The sequence below is a fragment of the Tympanuchus pallidicinctus genome, unplaced genomic scaffold (assembly GCF_026119805.1).
Source record: "Tympanuchus pallidicinctus isolate F22 unplaced genomic scaffold, pur_lepc_1.0 scaffold4, whole genome shotgun sequence".
Taxonomy (NCBI): domain Eukaryota; kingdom Metazoa; phylum Chordata; class Aves; order Galliformes; family Phasianidae; genus Tympanuchus; species Tympanuchus pallidicinctus.
Window position 1 is genome coordinate 48,940,416 of NW_026294758.1, and position 17,906 is coordinate 48,958,321.

The 17,906-nt window shown below is 39.9% G+C and overlaps 1 protein-coding gene across 1 annotated transcript in view; it reads left to right on the plus strand.

The window, feature by feature from the left end:
* Positions 1-1,049: 1,049 nt before the first annotated feature.
* Positions 1,050-17,906, plus strand: part of TNPO1 (transportin 1) — a 78,352-nt gene continuing 61,495 nt past the window's right edge. Inside the window, exon 1 of the mRNA XM_052701274.1 lies at positions 1,050-1,154. Coding sequence (XP_052557234.1) covers positions 1,146-1,154 — 9 coding nt within the window. The 5' untranslated portion in view covers positions 1,050-1,145. The remainder of the gene's footprint in view (positions 1,155-17,906) is intronic.

Consider the following 17,906-nt stretch of genomic DNA (forward strand, 5'->3'; position numbering starts at 1 on the left):
GCATGCTAGCACTACAACAGCTTGCATGTCATAGCTGTGTCTGGTGTGTTGATCCATGACAGTGAAGGCAATTTACAGAACTTAATCTCTGCACTCAGAAAAGCTGAACTGGAAGACAAAGACACATGTACGCACCTCCGTGTGTGCTGAAAGCTTGAATTTCACGGTGTCTGTGGATATATACTGACAACACCACATGTGTAAGCACTATAAGTACAATGCAAGTAAGTCATCCATAATGGCAACATAATATGCTTTGAACACTACGCATGAGGATAACATCTGAAAAAAAAAAATTAGGTCACTAACTGGACTGCGTGTGTGGGGCCTTTTAATAGCAGCACCTTGGGTGCACACACACAGATCCTTCAGCAAGAGATTGTTGGCGCAGCACTGAAGTGTTCGTACTTGCTGAACACCAGGCAGCTCTCGCGGGAAGCATGGAGCAGGTTAAGTGCTGCAGTGAGATGACGGAGCTGCTTATGTGTACAAACTCCTGGTGTTCCACTCAGTCAAGGATTCCAGTTTTCCTGCGCAATAACTAGCGTTAGAAAATGACCTTTAAAATAAAGGAGCGCAACGTTTGGAAGCAGCCTGGCACAGCGCTGGGGCTGAGCTACTGTAGCCCCACCAGGGCGCTCCCTGGAAGAACAGCCGGCTGAGTGCCTCTGGTAGCCAAGACAAAACGGCGGCGCGCACGGCCCAGAGCGTGCGTGCAGACGGCCGCGTCTGGACGAGCAGCGTGTGCAGGAGGGCGACGGCTGGGGCGGGGAGACCGCGAGCACACGTCCCCCGGCCGCCAGGCCTGCCTGCTCGCCTGAGCCCTCGGCGCTGCAGTACGGCGAGGCTGGGCGCGGCCGCGCGGCCATTTCGCTGCCCCCCGCATTCCATCCCGCCCCCCGGCCACGGCCGCAGGGAGGCCGCCGTCGCCATGGTTACCGCCCGGAGTCGCCCCCGCCCGCCCCCGCGCGCCGCGCCCCGCCTCCAGCCCGCCCCCGCCGGCCAATCGGAGGGGCGGCGGCGGCTGAGAGAGGTTCTCTTTGTTCAGCCATTTCGGGGTCCTCCGCGCTTTTGGGTGCGGAGCTGCGGAGGGAGAGGACCGGCCGCTCCCTCGCCACTCCCCTTCCCCGCCGCCGGGCTCTGGGATGGTGTGGGTAGGTGTGCGGGCTGCAAGGGGCGGGCTGGGACGTCCCATCGGCGGCCGCTGCCGGCGGGCGGGGGCTGGGGGCCGGGCCCGAGGTCGGGAAGGTGTGAGCGGGCTGACGGGCCGCGGCGGGGTGTCGCCTCCCGCCCCGCGGGCTTCGCGCCCCGCGAGCTGTGCTAGGCTGGGCGCCTCCCCCCGGAAACGGCGGGTGCCGCTGCCCCGCCGCGCCGCCGGGCTCCAGACACTGCGGCCAGCCGGGGAAGCCAAAGTTGGCTCGGAGGGAGCGACGTGGCCGCGGTTCGTGCCTCGGTTTCTGCAGGGCGTGGGCTGCGCGCTGCCCTCTGCCCGCATTTGGCTAGGTGGGGGCTTCTCCGTACTTGCGTCTGCTCAAGGAATGCCAGAGGGAAAATATCTCCTTCCTCTGGGAAGGCCTTTAGATCAGCCGCCCCGATGGAGCTGGCGAAGCCCGCGTGGGCTGGCCGTGCAGCGGGCCCGAGTGCTTTCCGTGTCGCTATGAACGCCTTGCTTAGCTTGCAGGCTTCTGTTCTTCTGTCGTAAAGACAATAATTCCTCTCTCTTGATTCTGGGCTCCAGAGCCAAGAGATCCTGCTGCGAAGGCTGTTCTGTGCCGTATGTTACTGCAGGTTCACAGCGTGTTTGCTTTCCCTCTTGCGTGTTTCAGTAGCCTTTAGTGCGTGGTATTTGAATACTTCGTAGTTACACTCGAATCCTTACAGCACCCGCTGAACAAGAAGTGGACTTGTCTCCTTGTAGTGCATAGGTATATGAAAAGAACAAGAATAATCACATGCCCGAGACCGTGCACAGACCTTTTGGTAGAGCTGTAAAGTAAGCCCCTGTCACTAATCTACAGCCTCAGCTATGTTTAAAAATAACAGTATGTAGCCTGTTTCTAAAAGTTCTTGTTTCGCATCTGCTGTGTGAATTGTGGTTATTTTCAAGCTGTATGTGGGAGGATGGAGGAAGGTTGCTCACAGTTGGAAATAACAGTTTTCTGTTTGATTAGAATTTCCCTGGAATACATTTCTTTAAAATAGTTCATTCTCAAGGCAATATGTGCAAAGATAATTCTATAATCTGGCAAAAAAAAAAAAAAAAAAACAACCGTTAAAAATACAATTTATTCTGCCATAAAGTAGGGAATCTGTGGTTGAAATTATTGACGAAGGACTGTGTTTACTATTGCTTACAGATAGAGACACGCATTTCAGTGATTTCAGAAACTGATACAGATGTATGCACAGCTGCTAAATTGAGCTAAACATGGCTTGTGACAGGAACACGAGAGTAACATTCGTTATGTGTTTACCAATGCCTGACCTGCATTTTTACAGTACATAGTCTTTTAGATTCCAGTTTAGGAGCTCTTGTCTGTGTCATTATTCTAGAGAATGCAGCTGCGTGTGGTTAATTTTGGGAGCTGTGCATCCATCACCTGATCGCATAGAGCTGTCCAGCATACAGGCAGAGCTGGGGCATAATCCAGTCAGATTTCCTGCCAGATCCTGCTTTGGGCACGCTGAGATGCCATGGCAATACAGGAAGGTGACAGGAGGCCCACTGTCATTCTTCATTGCAGCAGATAGTCAGAATCTACAGAGTGGAAAGATCAGGGCTGAAATCAATCCTGAGGTTTTATTTTTAAAGTATCTCATTGGTAGAGATATCCTTCTGTAAAACCAGTGTTGCTGCTAATGTATGAAAATTTGGGGCACAAGTTTGTGTATCTGGTATGCACTGCATCAGTCTTGTTACTATTAGTGAAGTTTGTGCCAGTGATATTCAGTGGGGTGGGATTTTTCTTTGATTTGTTTTTGAGAGAGCTAGCACTGTTTTTCTGTGATCTTCAGTCCTTAATTCCATTGTGACTTTGATTTTTTTCTTTTTTCTTCGACCACAGAAATGAATTTTGTCAGTTGACTCAGTTCCAGATTCTATGAATGCTGAAATGTGTAACAGCATGTTTTTGCATTTTGTGGGTTTTTTTTTTTTTTTACCTATTCTACATCTTTCCACTATTTAATAGTATTGATTTGGATAATTAAGATTGAATTTCTGTATCTGCTTATGGATTTCACTCATCTGTATAGTATGCAAATGATATAGGGCCCACAATCAAAACTGCATATTCTTGTTTATATGCTGGATTTATGTATATGATATATACATGATAAGTCAGTGTATCTAAACAGCTGTTTGTGCATGTACATGTGGGTGCAACGGATGGTGGCATCTGTTAATGTTCTTGAAAGGTGCCTTCTAAATGGCACTTTTATCCTCCAATGTGTGGTTTAATCAGCTGAGGGGGAAAAAAAACAGTTAATTTGTCGTGGGCTGAATGTTTTAGAAATGATGAGGCTTTGTAGATGTGTGTGTTTTGGTAGTTTTTTGTTTGTTTTTACTGAATTAAATCTGACATAAGGCATAAAATCAAGTAAAACTCATTTAATGGAGTTTTACCTTTTAAACCTTGAGTATAGAGTAGAAAGTTACTGTTAAATGATTCTCTATTAAATAATTAAATTTTATAAAAGCTTTTCTTTACAAGCTTTTGTGAAATATTTTTGAATATACAGAACATGATATTTATAAGGAGCCGGATGTTAAGTGCTTTAATTTAAATAATTGATGCTAAACATAAAGCCAGAGGGAAAGACAAGGTTGTTTTGTTTTGTTTTGTTTTTTTTAATCAGAGTCTTAAAAATAGTGGGAAAGTAGGTACAGAGGTTCAGGAGAACTGTTATTATATGAAAATCTGAAAAGAAAATATTTGCAGAAATGATGGAATAGCACATTCCAGGGGTTTCCAAACCTACTTAGAGGGTATATCGTCATCAGCATTAATTTCTGTCATCCAGTATCATGTGGCTTTCTAACTGTGCAAAGCCAGTGTTCCTACTGTGTATTCCTGTCTTCCAAGCTAGGATTGCAGGCCACTACTTATGCTTACCTCCACTGTCCATTCATGCACATGAAGATGTTTATGCTAAATTTAAAATTCATCTACTTCCTTTCTTTAGCTCACACCCAGATTGCAAGTCTTCACTTCCATCGAACACGAAGTGGAACCTGCCCTCTGTGCTTGTTACATCATTTATCCTGCTCTTCTAGCTTTGCCATGTCTTAGTATTCTTCCTTTAACCTGAATTGGAGGTGCCAGCTTACAGACAGCAGAGTTGCTCATTGCTGTTGTGGGTGCTGGCCACAGTAGAGGCCCTAATAGTCCCTAGTTGCCTCTACAAAGCCTTGGCAGGACACAGGATGCAGAGAGACTCCAGTCTTTTTGAGAGCACGGAGGGCCAGGAACTGCAGCTCAGCTTAACACTGAACAAAAAAGTAGATGTGAGTGGTAGGTGTACTTCAGCTTGGCCACTTTTAGAGAAACAAGGAAACTCAGCAGCAGACAAATGCAGAAGGGCAAGAATCTAATTTTAATCTGAGGCTAAAAGCACTGATCTGCTTTTTAAACTGAAGAAACTTAAGTGCAAAGATGTAAATAGATATCTGTATTTCACTCAGTGGAACTTTAGTGAATTTGTTTTTTATCTGGTGAGATGGCAACTTGAGTACTGTGTTCACTTTGAAGCCTCTCACTACAAAAAAGATGTTGAGACCCTGGAATATGTCCAGAGAAGATCAGTGAAGATGGTGAGGATGCTGGAGCTCAAGCCTTATGGGGACTGGGTGAGGGAACTGGGTTTGTTCGATTTGAAAAAGAGAAGAAGGCTTAGGGGAGACATTATTGCTGTCTGCATCTACCTTAAAGGGGATTGTGACAAGGTGGGTGTTGGTCTCTTTACTCAGGTAGCTAGTGATGGGAGGTAGTGGCCTTAGGTTGTGCTTGAGGGGGTTCAGGTTGGATATTAGAAAAGATTTCTTCTCTGAAAGAGTGGTCAAGGTTTGAAGCAGACTGCCAATGGGTGTGGTGGAATCACCATCCCTGGGAGTGCTCAAGAACTGTGGAGGTGTAACAACAAGGGACTTGGTTCAGTGGGTGTGGTGGATTGGTTGATGGTCTTAGATTAGCTATGAAATTGTAAAAGCTGGCCTATGAGTTTTTGATAGTCAAAGCTGCTATTTTCACAACTGTCAAATGATAATTAGAAGCATTTAGTTCTAATATAAAAGCATACATGCAGGGGGAAATTTATCTTTTCATATGATTTTCTTAATTCTTTTGTTTTATCAGTGGTAATTTAAATAGCAGAAACTGTAAGGAAATATTTAAACAGAGATTTGTGATAAAGTGCTAAGTAAAAAGGTGAGGTGTTCTTTTTAATATTACACAGTAGAGAAGAATTTGGTGTGATTGAAATCGTGTCAGAAGAAATTCTGAAAAAGAAGCTGTAGCATGGGCTTTTGAACTGTGGAACATCCACTAGAGCATCTCCTATCTCAAAATCAGAGGACATTTATCAGTGTGGTCGTATGTAGTATGATGTCCCCATTACAAGCTGATTCTTGCCTTTTCCGGGAAATAATATGGGATTAGTAACTCGCAACACTGTTGTGGCAGTATTGTATACATTAAATTACTCAAGCCTAAGCAGATGCAAGATGTAAGTGAACGCAAGCAAATGTATCCTTTTATTTAGTCAAGTGATGCTATCCTGTCTTCACTTCAGGGAAATGTGTATTAGAGAAAGCTAGTATTACACAGATGTGCTTCAGATTATACTCACTTTGTCATAAGCATGTGAGAGACTGAACTCCACTTTCCTGAGTTATTAATCCAAAATATATTTTTTAAGTAAAAGATTGGCAGAAATCCCCCCAAATATTTTATTTTTTTCAATTGAGTAAAATATTTTACATTTAATTTTTAAAGTGCAGTAGTTGTACGTAAGAGGTCCATGTATAAATAAAGGCTCAAACATTTTAGGCAAATGGAGGAAGTAAGACTTTTTTGCTTATGACTGCAACTGAGTTACAAAAGAAAACACAAGTGTTCTGCATTGAGCAGTTACAAGGACAATGAGAGCTTTGAGTCAGAAACACAGTATCTGTAAAGATTGCGCCTATGGAGGATTTCTGTGTAGAATTTGAGGAAAAGCAGAAGGTATCTTGTAATGCCTTTTGTCGTATTACAAAGTATTTTGTATTATATATAATATGTACATATATGTATATATATGTGTGTGTATGTATGTATTATATATATATATATACACATATGTATATACATATGTATATATATACATATATATGTATAATTTATGTATATATATATATGTATATATATAATAATGTATATATATGTGTGTGTGTATATATATATATACATAAAATTAAAAAATGTATTTTTTTTTTATTAAGGGCACCAGAGAAGAAAATGTGCTGCTTTTAAGTAAGTTTATGCTTGAGGTGAAGACCATTAGTATCACCAGCAGAAAGGAAAAAAAAAAAAAAAAAAAAAAAAAGGCCAGAATCTGCATCTGCATCTTATTAGTATATAAGATCTATTTCATAGGCTGGAGATGATTATTTGTTCCGTTGTCTGTAGTCAACTTGATCAGTAAACTGATCATGTTTTTAACTGTTCGTAGTTCACTATTTTGTCTGGTGATTCCACTGTTATTAAGACAAAGATTATAAGTGGGATGCTAGCAAATCTATTCTGTGGAGGTGTTGAAGGTATTTTTTTTAACTGAAAAACATATTAGAATAGGCCTTTAATAAGCTATTAAATGACCAGTGCATTTAAGGTAAATAACATTACTTTAAATCACAACTTTCTGAATAAATAAATTTCCTTTGAAAAAGGAAAACAAAAACAAAACTTTAAAACATCAATTCTTGTTTTGGTTACATTAGTAGTCAGATTACAAGGAACTTCATTTACATATGTAGCTATTTAGGCTAATAGCTAATCACAGCTGGGATCTTTTCCAAATACTATTCTGAATTTTCCCAAGTGAATTTTAAAATTAAATGCCTGAATATTGATAACAACTGAAGTAAGAATGAAATTCCTCATCAAATTAATTTTATGTCTTCCAAATTTGCAAGCCTGACTGACTTTTCTAAACTGGCTGAGTAGTCTGTTAATTTTTATTGCTTCTAATATTTCTGTTTTGCCATGAAAGTGCTGTTTTTGAAGCAAAATGAGATAAAACTGCCGGCAGCAGAATGGTTGAAATTAGATGATCTTTAAGGCCCTTTTCAGCCTCGACCAATCTGTGATGCTATGATTCTGTGAAAATGTTTGCTAAGGCAACTGGTAGCTTTTTTGAGATCTATTTGTTGTTGCTGTTGTGGCTGTATTATTCCCTAAGCATTTTACCTGATAATTCACACATATACCTCTATGTAGGTAGAAGCAGTAGTTTTGCCACTTTAATGTACAAGCTAATGCTTAGATACATTGCTTGCATTTCAGACTTGCTTATAGTATTTATTATACTGTTTTTTATTGCTTTGAAGGCTTGTAGTCTTACACATACAGTCGTGAGAATGCTCTTTTGAAGAAAAAAAAAAAAAGAATAAAAATGAGAGAATCAAGTTAAAAGTATACATTAAGAATTATGCATATATTCATATGCGTGTACATGTGTAATATACCTATTATGCATGGATTTTATTCCTGTATTTGTACTTTTTTTAACTAGACAGTGTAAGGCTGTTTGTTACCATGTTTATTCAGTGACCTCTTAACACGTGTTGCTGAAAAGGGCCATGAAGATCTGTCTGGAATAATTATGTATGCTTTTGTCTGTGATGCCTGGCTTTAAGATGCAACAATTTGAATGTGCAGTTTAATTCAATGTCTAAGACTTGTCTTAAGTTTTGTCTTCAGGTGTCACATCTAAGAAAATTTAGAATACGACTGAATATAATTGAATGGAAAAAGCTGAAGCATTTTTCTGCTGGAATGTCCACCTGTATTACAGATACACTGTGTATTTTTTAATTGGAATAGTCTCCATTGTTATGCTGCTTTCCTTATTTGATCATTGTACCTGGTGAGCTTTATTATTGTAATCAGAATTTCTAAATGAGATTCTCATAAACTAAATTCTAATAATGTTTTAATTTCTAAATATATTCTTTTATATTTGTCTGCCATAATTCCTGCTCAGTAAATATTGAAGTGCTTGGATACTACTGCTTTTTATATGAAATCGAGCTAGATTCAACTCTTAGTTTTATTGCCATTTTAAAATGCAGATATTCAAAAGAAATAACACAGAAGCAATTTAGTGATGATGGTGATCAATTTTTACCTTAGAAGACAATAAATATCTGCAGTCATTTTTTAGATAGCCTGGTGAGATCAGCTAAGTGATTTTCTTACTTATCTTAAGAGTTTCACATCTTTGATTGAACAGGTTAGAGCATCGTTCCCTTTGTTTACGTGTATAATTGGATTAGCTAATTCTCCTTGCCTATGTTCATGGCATGACTTTGTCATCTTTTGGAAGGAACTCCACTCCAGTTCAGTAATTATTTGTTTGTTCTTTTCCAGGAGTATAGGATTTCAGTATATTTATCTGACTGTAGAGGCTAGAAAAGGTCAGACAACTACTGGGACTCACAGGCAAAAGATTGAATTTCTGTTTTGGGCATTTCCAGTGGGTCTCCCTTTTCTGCGCCTGCCAATTTATATGTGACTCCTGTTTGTCCCTGTGTAGGACAGATATCAGCTTGCTAGAGTGATACAGGTAGAAGGCTAAATATTTTCATTTCCTTGCAACTTTGAAACCTTAGATAAATTGCATAGTAAGTGATTAACAGAACGTGATTACATAAGTAAGTAAATCATCAGTCATCCAGAGAACAAAATACTGTAGCTTTCTAGGAAAACTATCAGTAATGCTGGTTTTCTCTACGGTACTGTCTGTAGTGCAGATATCTCCAAAGCACCGTCATGATGCTACCACCATTGTACAGTAGTGGTGGTTTTACATGCAATGGTATGTTTTGATGTGCAATCTGTCTGAGAATGTTTTTTAAAAAGTGTAGAGGAAAAAAGGGGGAACAAGGGAAGGAGATTTTTTTTTTATACTGAATTCTGTGTGTCCTGGATGAAACACATTTTGTCAGGAAGTAAAAATAAAACACTAACCATGTCGTTGTGTCCCAGAAACACTTCTGCCTCAACCCTTTACTTCAATTCCCAAGGTTTACTAAATTCCAGAATTCCTAGCCTGAATTTTGACTGGACAAGAGTCCTCACTTCTTTGAGACATACTTTATGACTGGAGCCAGTGCACGCTGTGAGAAGATAGTAGTCTGATTTTAAATATTGTAAAATAAATATTTCTTTAAATCAGAACACTGAGAACCTTAATTTTATGTATTTTGCTTTAACCTTGCATTACGTTTGTAGTTTTTTTTCTCAAATTATTCTCTCATTAGGCATTAAAGTATACAAATAAATACACTGCTGCTAGCAAAAAGGCCTCTTCCTTTATGTATTTGTTTGGTGTTCAATTAGATTATAATCTTTGATATTTCTTATATAAAAATATAAGTATGTTTCTACGGAAGGATATTTGTGGCCCTTAAGGTATAGTTGTGCAAAAATATTTGAACTATTTTGAATATTTGAACTATTAAACTGACTTAAGATGGATCTATGGTTTTTATGTTTTTTGCGTTAAGATTTCCTCATTAATTGAAGTATATATTAATGGTAGTTAGAAAACAGGTGTGATCTGTTTTGTCATGGTACAAATGTAGCTTAAAAACAGTAATTTAGATGGGTTGTCAGGTTTGCTTGGTTTAAAAACAACGAATGACGCGGTTTTAAAGAAGCAATTCACTGCCTTCAGATTCAGGAACTTCCCCAAACTTGGCGCGGTGCCATAATGAGGGCTGCAGTCCTTAGGATTTGCTGTGGTGTGCTTTTTCACTGCTGTCTGAGCGGGAGAGCACTTCCTTTCTGAATGTTTTTGAAAAAGGAGAGGTGTCTGACACATGGCTACGTCACAAGACCTCCCACAAAGGCCCTGTCTGTCATAGCTGAACCTCGTAAAGGAACAATGTACCATGAAGTCTCTCATTCCATTACTCTTTGAAATGGATCTTGTCTGTTACAGTAGTGAGTGGGGCTTGTTATGCAGGGCAGAGCCTTCCATTTTGACCTTCTCGTTCTTAGTTATTCTTTGTTTTCTAGACTTTCAGAAATCCCTTTCATGTTAGTCAGTTAAAGAGGTTAATGAAGGAAATCTAAAGTACAGTTTGGAGAAAGAAGAAGCTTATGTCCTGCAGGGAGAAGGAGGGAGGGGAAGAAACAGATGGGTCTTGTTTTATTGTATGCTTCAGCTGATAGATCTAACATCATCTGTCACAAATTCAGGAGGTGATGGTTTTCTCAAACAACTATTCAGTCAGTTTAAGATTTTTATGACTATTAGGATTTAGAGTTAAGTACACAGTATGTATGTATACAGTGAGGGAAATCAATAGCAAGATAAGCATTTTCTGTTTGGTATGTCTAGCTACAGAAATGAAATAATAGCAAATTTAAAGATAATGCCTCTAAACGTACCCTTTCTGCAAAAGACTAGTTGATCAAAGGCATTTCAAATCAAGAGACTTTTGCAATTTTTCACTGTGCCTACCACTTTTTCAATCAGTTGGAGTTTGTAATTAAAATAAGAGCAATGTTTCATAGAATTATCGGGGTTGGAACATACCTTTATGATCATCTAGTCCAAACATAACCCATCACCCATTCCCACTAAACCACGCCCCTCACTGCTCATCATATCAGAGTAGAATTCAAAGCATTCCTAATGATTTCCAAGTTGATGAAAACTTAATAGGTTTCTGTCTCTGCAGCTGATGATGCCATATGATATGTAATTGAATCATCTTCAACAGACTGTTTTCAGTTCTTACTTGAATGTGAGCTGGTACTGCGTGTTGATGTTTTTAAGACAAAAAAGTCTAAAATCATGAAATGTTCATGCATGCTGTGCCCAATCATTTATATGCATAGCAGTGTAGCATTTTGACTCCCTTTTATATATGGAAGGTGTATTCCTCTGTCCTGTGCTTGTTGAATACATGAGGAATAGTCAGAGATATCCATTGAATAGAGGAACATACTCTTGTCTGAAGGGTGGAATTACAAACTGTCAGGTTATCATCCAAGTGCAAGATCCAGCGCCTGAGTTGTGGCAGTCCCAAGCACATATACGGATTGGGTAGGCCATGGCTTGAGAACAGTCCTGAAGAGAAGGGTTTGGCCATGTCTGTTGATGAAAGACTCAACATGAGCCAGCAATGTGCACTTGCAGCCTAGAAGGCCAGTTATGTCCTGATCTGCATCAAGAGAAGCATGACCAGCAGGTCGAGGGAGGTGATTCTGCCCCTCTACTCTGCAGTTGTGTGACCCTTCCTAGAGTACTCCATCTAGTTCTGGAGCCTCCAGAACAAGAAGGACATCAAACTATTGGAGAGCGTCCAGAGGAGGCCCATGAAGGTAATCACTTGGCTGGGGCACCTCCCCTATGAGAACAGGCTGAGGGAGCTGGGGCTTTTCAGCTTGGAGAAGAGAAGTCTCTGAGGAGACCTTGTAGTGGCCTTCCAGTACCTGGAGGGGGCCTATAGGAGAGCTGGGGGGGATTTTTTATAAGGGCATGTAGCAACTGAACAAGGGGAAGTGGTTTTAAACTGGAAGTAGCTATTATTTCCTTATAGTGAGACTTCATCTCTAGAGGTGCCCTTTCATTCTGGCCTTTCTCTGGAAAGAGGATTCTTCTGATGTTAGAACTAAATGATTTTTAAGGTCCCTTCCAACCTAGGCCATTCTACGATTCTAGATATTACAAAGACATTCTTTACTGTGAGGGTGGTGAGGCTTTGAGTAATCTGATTTAGAGGAATGTGTTCTGGCCTACAGCAGGAGAGTTAGAACTAGATGATCTTAAAAGTTCCTTCCAACCCAAACCATCCTATGAATCTGTGATCATGCACACTGTTTTTTATCTGTTCAGTAGGATTCTGCAGTGCAGACCTCCACAGATATCATCTGTAGAAATAAATATTGTTCATCTTTGAGGAAGAAAGTCCACAGAATTGTGTCAGTGATGCCAAAATGTGAGCCTGCTCTGTGTTTGCTGAAAACAACAGTCCAGCAGGTTGTCTAAGTAGCTTCATTATCATAAAGCTAGGTACTGTCAGATGAAGCCCAAGCTCATATTCCACGGAGAGCAAATCATGTTAGACATTTACCTCTAATACTGAAATGTCTAGTGTTAAAGGAAATTTTTGTTTTCTTCATTACAAAGTTTTGTATTACGAGATTAATTGCATGCGTACACAATTTCTAGTGTGACATGCAATAAGACAAAACCAATTATATCTGGAAGTGTCTCAAGAGGATGGGAAGCTAACATGACTTCAATTAGCTTCTTCAGCTTCTTACTGTACTGTAGGCCTGCCAGCTGCAGGGAGAGAATGACAGTAAGAATGGAAGTCAAATAACTGCCCAAATCTGAAGTATTATCTGAAAGTGTGATAATCATCTGTCAACAAAAGGAGATTCTTAGTTCAGTACATTCTACTTTTTTTTTTTTTTTTTTTTTTCCTTGACTTGAGCCCAAGGCTTACAACTGTATGTTGGATCATGTTAGATTTTTCTTACAGTCCACTACGTGGATTTCCTTCAGGAACTGTCTTAGCTTCCTCTGCCATGAAGAATCTATGAAAAAAGCATGTTTCTTATGTCCCTAGTTACTAGAAGGAGTATCACTCCTGCACACAGGAACTTAATACCATCTTTTGGAGAGTGATCATCACATAACTTCATTTTGTACAGTAGAATTAGTTAGTGCTGCATTGTTGCATATTTGTCCACAAATACAAATCATTTTGAGATCCCATCTTAAAAATATTTTTCTAAAGTTTCTTCAGATTTCTCTTTAAAACAATCTATCAATCTACTATTATTCTGTTGTAATTACCAGTAGACTCTGGAAAAGTAGAAAATTAACTTGCAAGACATTTCAGAAATGGACAGGAAAATCCTTCCAAGACTGTCTTTCTGTCTATCTGCTCAGTAATCTCTGGACCTTCACAGGGTCAAGAAATCTTAAAACTATTCAAGTAAATAACTGCATGATAAATACTAATCTTCTATCATGTGGCTGAATTCAGGAACACTGCAAGAAATGTTTTAGAATGAATTCTCCTTTGGTACATTCAATTTGAGGACTACCAGCATGTAGTTGTTTTTTTTTTGTTTGTTTGTTTGTTTTTTTAGTGAAAGCTTAGGATGTGTCTCCAGGCAGAAGATATTGCAAAGAAATGTAATGATAGCTATTTGACATGAGCTCCTTTGTATAGACACTTTTATTCTGTATTATGAGAGGTTTTTTCCTGCTTAGTGTAATCTACATCATTCTTAGACTGAAATAGGAGGGTTTTATACATAGGGCTGTTATGGAAAATCATTTATTTTCTCTATGCATACAGATCTTCTACAAATAGAGGTACAGAGAGACACTATAAGCTGTCTGTGTGGAAACTTGGGAGCCTAGATTGTGGCAATGGATTGGATGATTGATTGCTGTTATTAAATACCAGCTTTACAGATAGCAATGCCTGTACTTTGTGACAAGAAGAAAGGTAACTTGTTAGAATTCTCTGCCTAAAAGGGGAAAAAATACAACAACACAGGATTTCTAATGGAGTAAAATTAAAGACAGGGAAATACTTTGTAAGTTCTAAAGTGGCTGAAGCTGTCAAAAAATAATGTGAAATTAGGACAATGGAGTAATTTTCATTAGAGAATATTTGAAATCAGTTTTCAAACTGCTAGTAGCAATAAATTGCAGTTCCCAAAGATACAGCTTGGTGGCTAAGGTATTTGAGGGATGTGATATCTTCCTACTAGTTCAAATCTTTTTTGGCTGGGTGTCAGCAGGGATTTGTACCAGAGTCTCCTATTTCTCTTTTCAATGTGCTGAGACTGCTGGAATGGTGGGGGAGGTATTCTGTTAAAAATTTCCCAGATATTGGCACTGCCTATTTTTGTATTTGAGGCACTAATGTCAATTATTTTACAGAATACTGGTTAGGAAATAATTTCTAATTCAGTTTCCCACTAATATCTGTTCATAACGCTATGGAAGACAATACTGGATTAAAAGACCTAGTGCTAAGTACACTGTAATGTGGTGGCAAAGAAACTTACAGAAAAGTTTAGATTCGTTACCATAGGAAAAATAATGAGTTGAAGCCTGCCTCATGCATTAGTAGCCAGTACTCTTAAGTACTGGATTTTGAATGAGATATGTCACAAAAGTGACTCAAGGCATTTTACAGATGTAGAAGAAACAAGACCCAAAGGCAAACGTTCAAAATTTTTACTGAAGTTTAGCCACGACCACAGGACCGCTGCTCCATCAGGAAATGAGAGGCAGCGCCCTCAACCTGCAGTGGCTCCCACCCCCCAGCCACACGCGGCGCACACACCTGGTCCCACTCCTGCTCAGCCCCAACCCACAGACCCAGACCGTCTGCCCTGGGCCACGCACAGCGCAGCTCCCGGCGTGGGGCGGGTGCAGCCCTGGGCAGCTCCGGCCCTGTCTGTGCTCCTGCACACCTTGCTCTTCTGCAGAGCTGAATTTTTCTCAGAACAGTACTGCAGGTGTTTTGTTGAATGAGCAGCGTGTTGTTCTCTGTATATCCTGTGAAAGTGCTCAGGCGTGAGGTTACAGCTCTGGTGATGACAAAGTCAGTGTCCGTCTCCTAGAACAAACAGCACTTCACTTGCTGAGCAGGGCAGAACAGTTAGCCCTTTCCCTGCAGTCCCCTCTATTTCTTGTAGCCATCCAGGCCTATACTTTCTTGGAAAACAAATTCTTGATCTGTTGTGCATTTGCTATCTAGCTGCTGCTGCAGGTCTAGAGGTCACAAAATCTCTTTGTTTCTGCAAGTTTCCTGTAGCATAGCAGATATCAAACGTGTATTTCAGGTCCAAAGAGATGTGAACTTTCATTCCTTATGCTTCCCTGCAGGCTTCTGTCAGGGCTATCAGCTCAGCTGATAGTAGCTCAAGTAGTTGATTTGATAGAAATAGACTGTTATTACTATCTAATTCTGAGTCACAGTGTAACTCTGTAACTCACTTTCTTTCCTGATCCAAAGATGTTCCATCTACAGAAGTCAAGTCTGGAGCTGGCAGAGAAGAGAGAGGCTCTATCAAGAAGTACAGTGGCAGAACAAAGAGTAATGGCTTTAAATTAAAAGAGGGTAGATTTAGGTTAGACAATAAGAGGAAATTCTTAATTCAAGTAGTGAAGCACAGGAGCAGGTCACCAAGAGAAGTTGTGAGTACTTCATCCCTGGAAGTGTTCAACACTAAGCTGGATGGATCTTTGAGCAGCTTGATTTCATGGAAGGTGCCTGTGTGTGTTCATAGCAAGAGTTTTGATATTAATGATCTTTAAGGTCCCTTTCAACCAAAACCATTTTGTGATTCTTTACCTATAAGGTCTGCTTTTATCTTTTCTTGGTCTTGTGTGATCTCTCTGCAGTCATGATGTAATGGTAACAAGGCAGCTGTGATCAAGGCGCTGCATTTTCTCCAGAGGATTTTCTCCTCTCTGCAACAACAGCAATAGGTACTTCTGGAGACAGAAAAGTCAAAACCTGTGATAATTCATTTAGTTAACTCAGTTCAACATTATGTGGGTTATTTACAATCAGTGGATGTCCTAATGCAATCTTCTGATGTTCTTCTACCATTAATGCTGCTGAGGCTATCATTCTAATACATCTCTCTTTGTTTTTTGTAACTGGGAGCTTGAGGGCTGAATGATAAGTAGCTGGGTGCTTCTGCAAAGTTTGTGCAAAGACCCCACAGGCAGTAGCCTTTCAGAGAAAAGTAAATGGAATGGTTTATGGTAATTTGATACCACAAATGTGGGTGCTGTCACCAAAACTTTCAACATTACAAATGCTTTCTCCCATGTCCAAAGGCCATTTCAGTGGCTCGTCGGTGTCTGTTTTTGACAAAGCCACCAGTACTGCAGCTGTTTCTCTAAAGGCGTTTGCTGAAGTTTGCATAACTACAACTCTTAAAAATGTTCCACACTGTTTCTTTGTTACAGGCTGAAGCATATTCTGAATGGTATTCATTCACTTATTAGGTATTTTCCTGCCTTTTTCAGGTAACACATATCCTGTATATTTCACTTTGTCCTTATAAAAGTGTAATTTAGCTGGGGAAGCTCAGCAGTCCTTTTCAACAGAAGGGCACAGTAAAAAGTCTTTGTATTTTTTCAGATTTGTTTTACCTGTGATTTGAACCAGCAATTAGCAAATGATCAGCATATTGATTGCACATGATTATTTAGTAATTCAATATGCTACCAGTGTAAGGTCTTTGGAAATACTGGAGATGATCCTACAAATGCTGGTTCATGTCTTTTTTTTGCTCCTCCCAAGACAAGGGAATTATACGTTAAAATCATCTTGCAATGAAATACTAAAAGAAGCTGCATGGAAATAAATTACAGAAAAATATCTTACAGTTTTCATTATCAATGTTTTCTAGTTATTGATCATGGACTACTGAGAGAGATATTACTCCCCATTTGTTAATTGTTTTTAGGTGTTAGACAAATCTTGAAAACTGTCTTTCTCTCTGGGCCAAGATTTGGCTTCTTTGTGGTAATAATGGTGTGTTACAAGGAGTGAAAATTCCCACCTTCAAAAACTCAGTCATTGGCCATGTTTTCCCCTTCAGCTCTTGTGACAGTGGGTATTCCTTTAAGAAGAGAGATTTCCCCTGCTTTCATTTCCAGTGTAAATGGGGTTGCTGACTTTAATAGTTCCTCATTTTTTGAACACCATACCCACGAAGATGTCAGTATGTCTTTTATCTCCTGAGGGATTTTGTTTATTTTCTTCTGATCTACAACCATCATTACTTTTGAATCTATTGCAAGTTTTTGAGTTATTCTTTCAGGGATACATACCAGTCCTGCTCACAGTTTACACAGGAAGTCCAACTGTAATAAATTTGCAGGTGATAATTTTCATTTAAAGTGATTATGTGCTGATAGTAGACTGTCTGTTTGTAGCATCACTTCTACCTGTGAAACATATCTCTGCTTTCCTTATATACCTACTACATTTACATTTCCTTTATCTTTGAGCTCACTAGGAAATTGGTTAGGGTGGAGTTAGTTGTCCCAGTATCAACTAAACTGTGTATAAACCTTATTTCAAATGTTTAATATTTGTTCCCAGGATCTTCCTGGAACGTGTATTCCTGTGTTTGTTTCCTCTGCTGGAGGCTGGGGACCTGGAAGTTGTGCACAACTTCATCTTGTTCCCTGCCCTATTGGGCTTCCCTAAACTGTGGTCTCGGTCCCCTTCTCAGGGTAACTGGACATTCTCCTCTCCAGTGCTGTGATTGCTTGCAATGACTGCAACAGTTCTCTGGTCTTAACTGATCTCTGCTTTTCTGATTTCTGTTGCTTCTTTGCCTCCCCTAGTAAGGCTGCTGCTAGAAAGCTTGCCTTTTCCTTCTGATTCCTTTTTTGACTAGCTTTGTCCTCATCGCTTTCATTATATACAAATGTTTCTGTGTTCATTAGTTCTCTGATTGATTTACATTGTCATCCTGGGAAATGTTTAGTAAAAGATTTCTTGATGTTGGGGCTGCTTGATCGACAAACAGTGAGGGTGTATTTTGTCTGCTTAGGTTCTATTCCTGTATCCGCAGCTGTTTTTCCAACCTTGTTAGAAAAGCCAAGGGGTGTTCCTCTAACTCTTG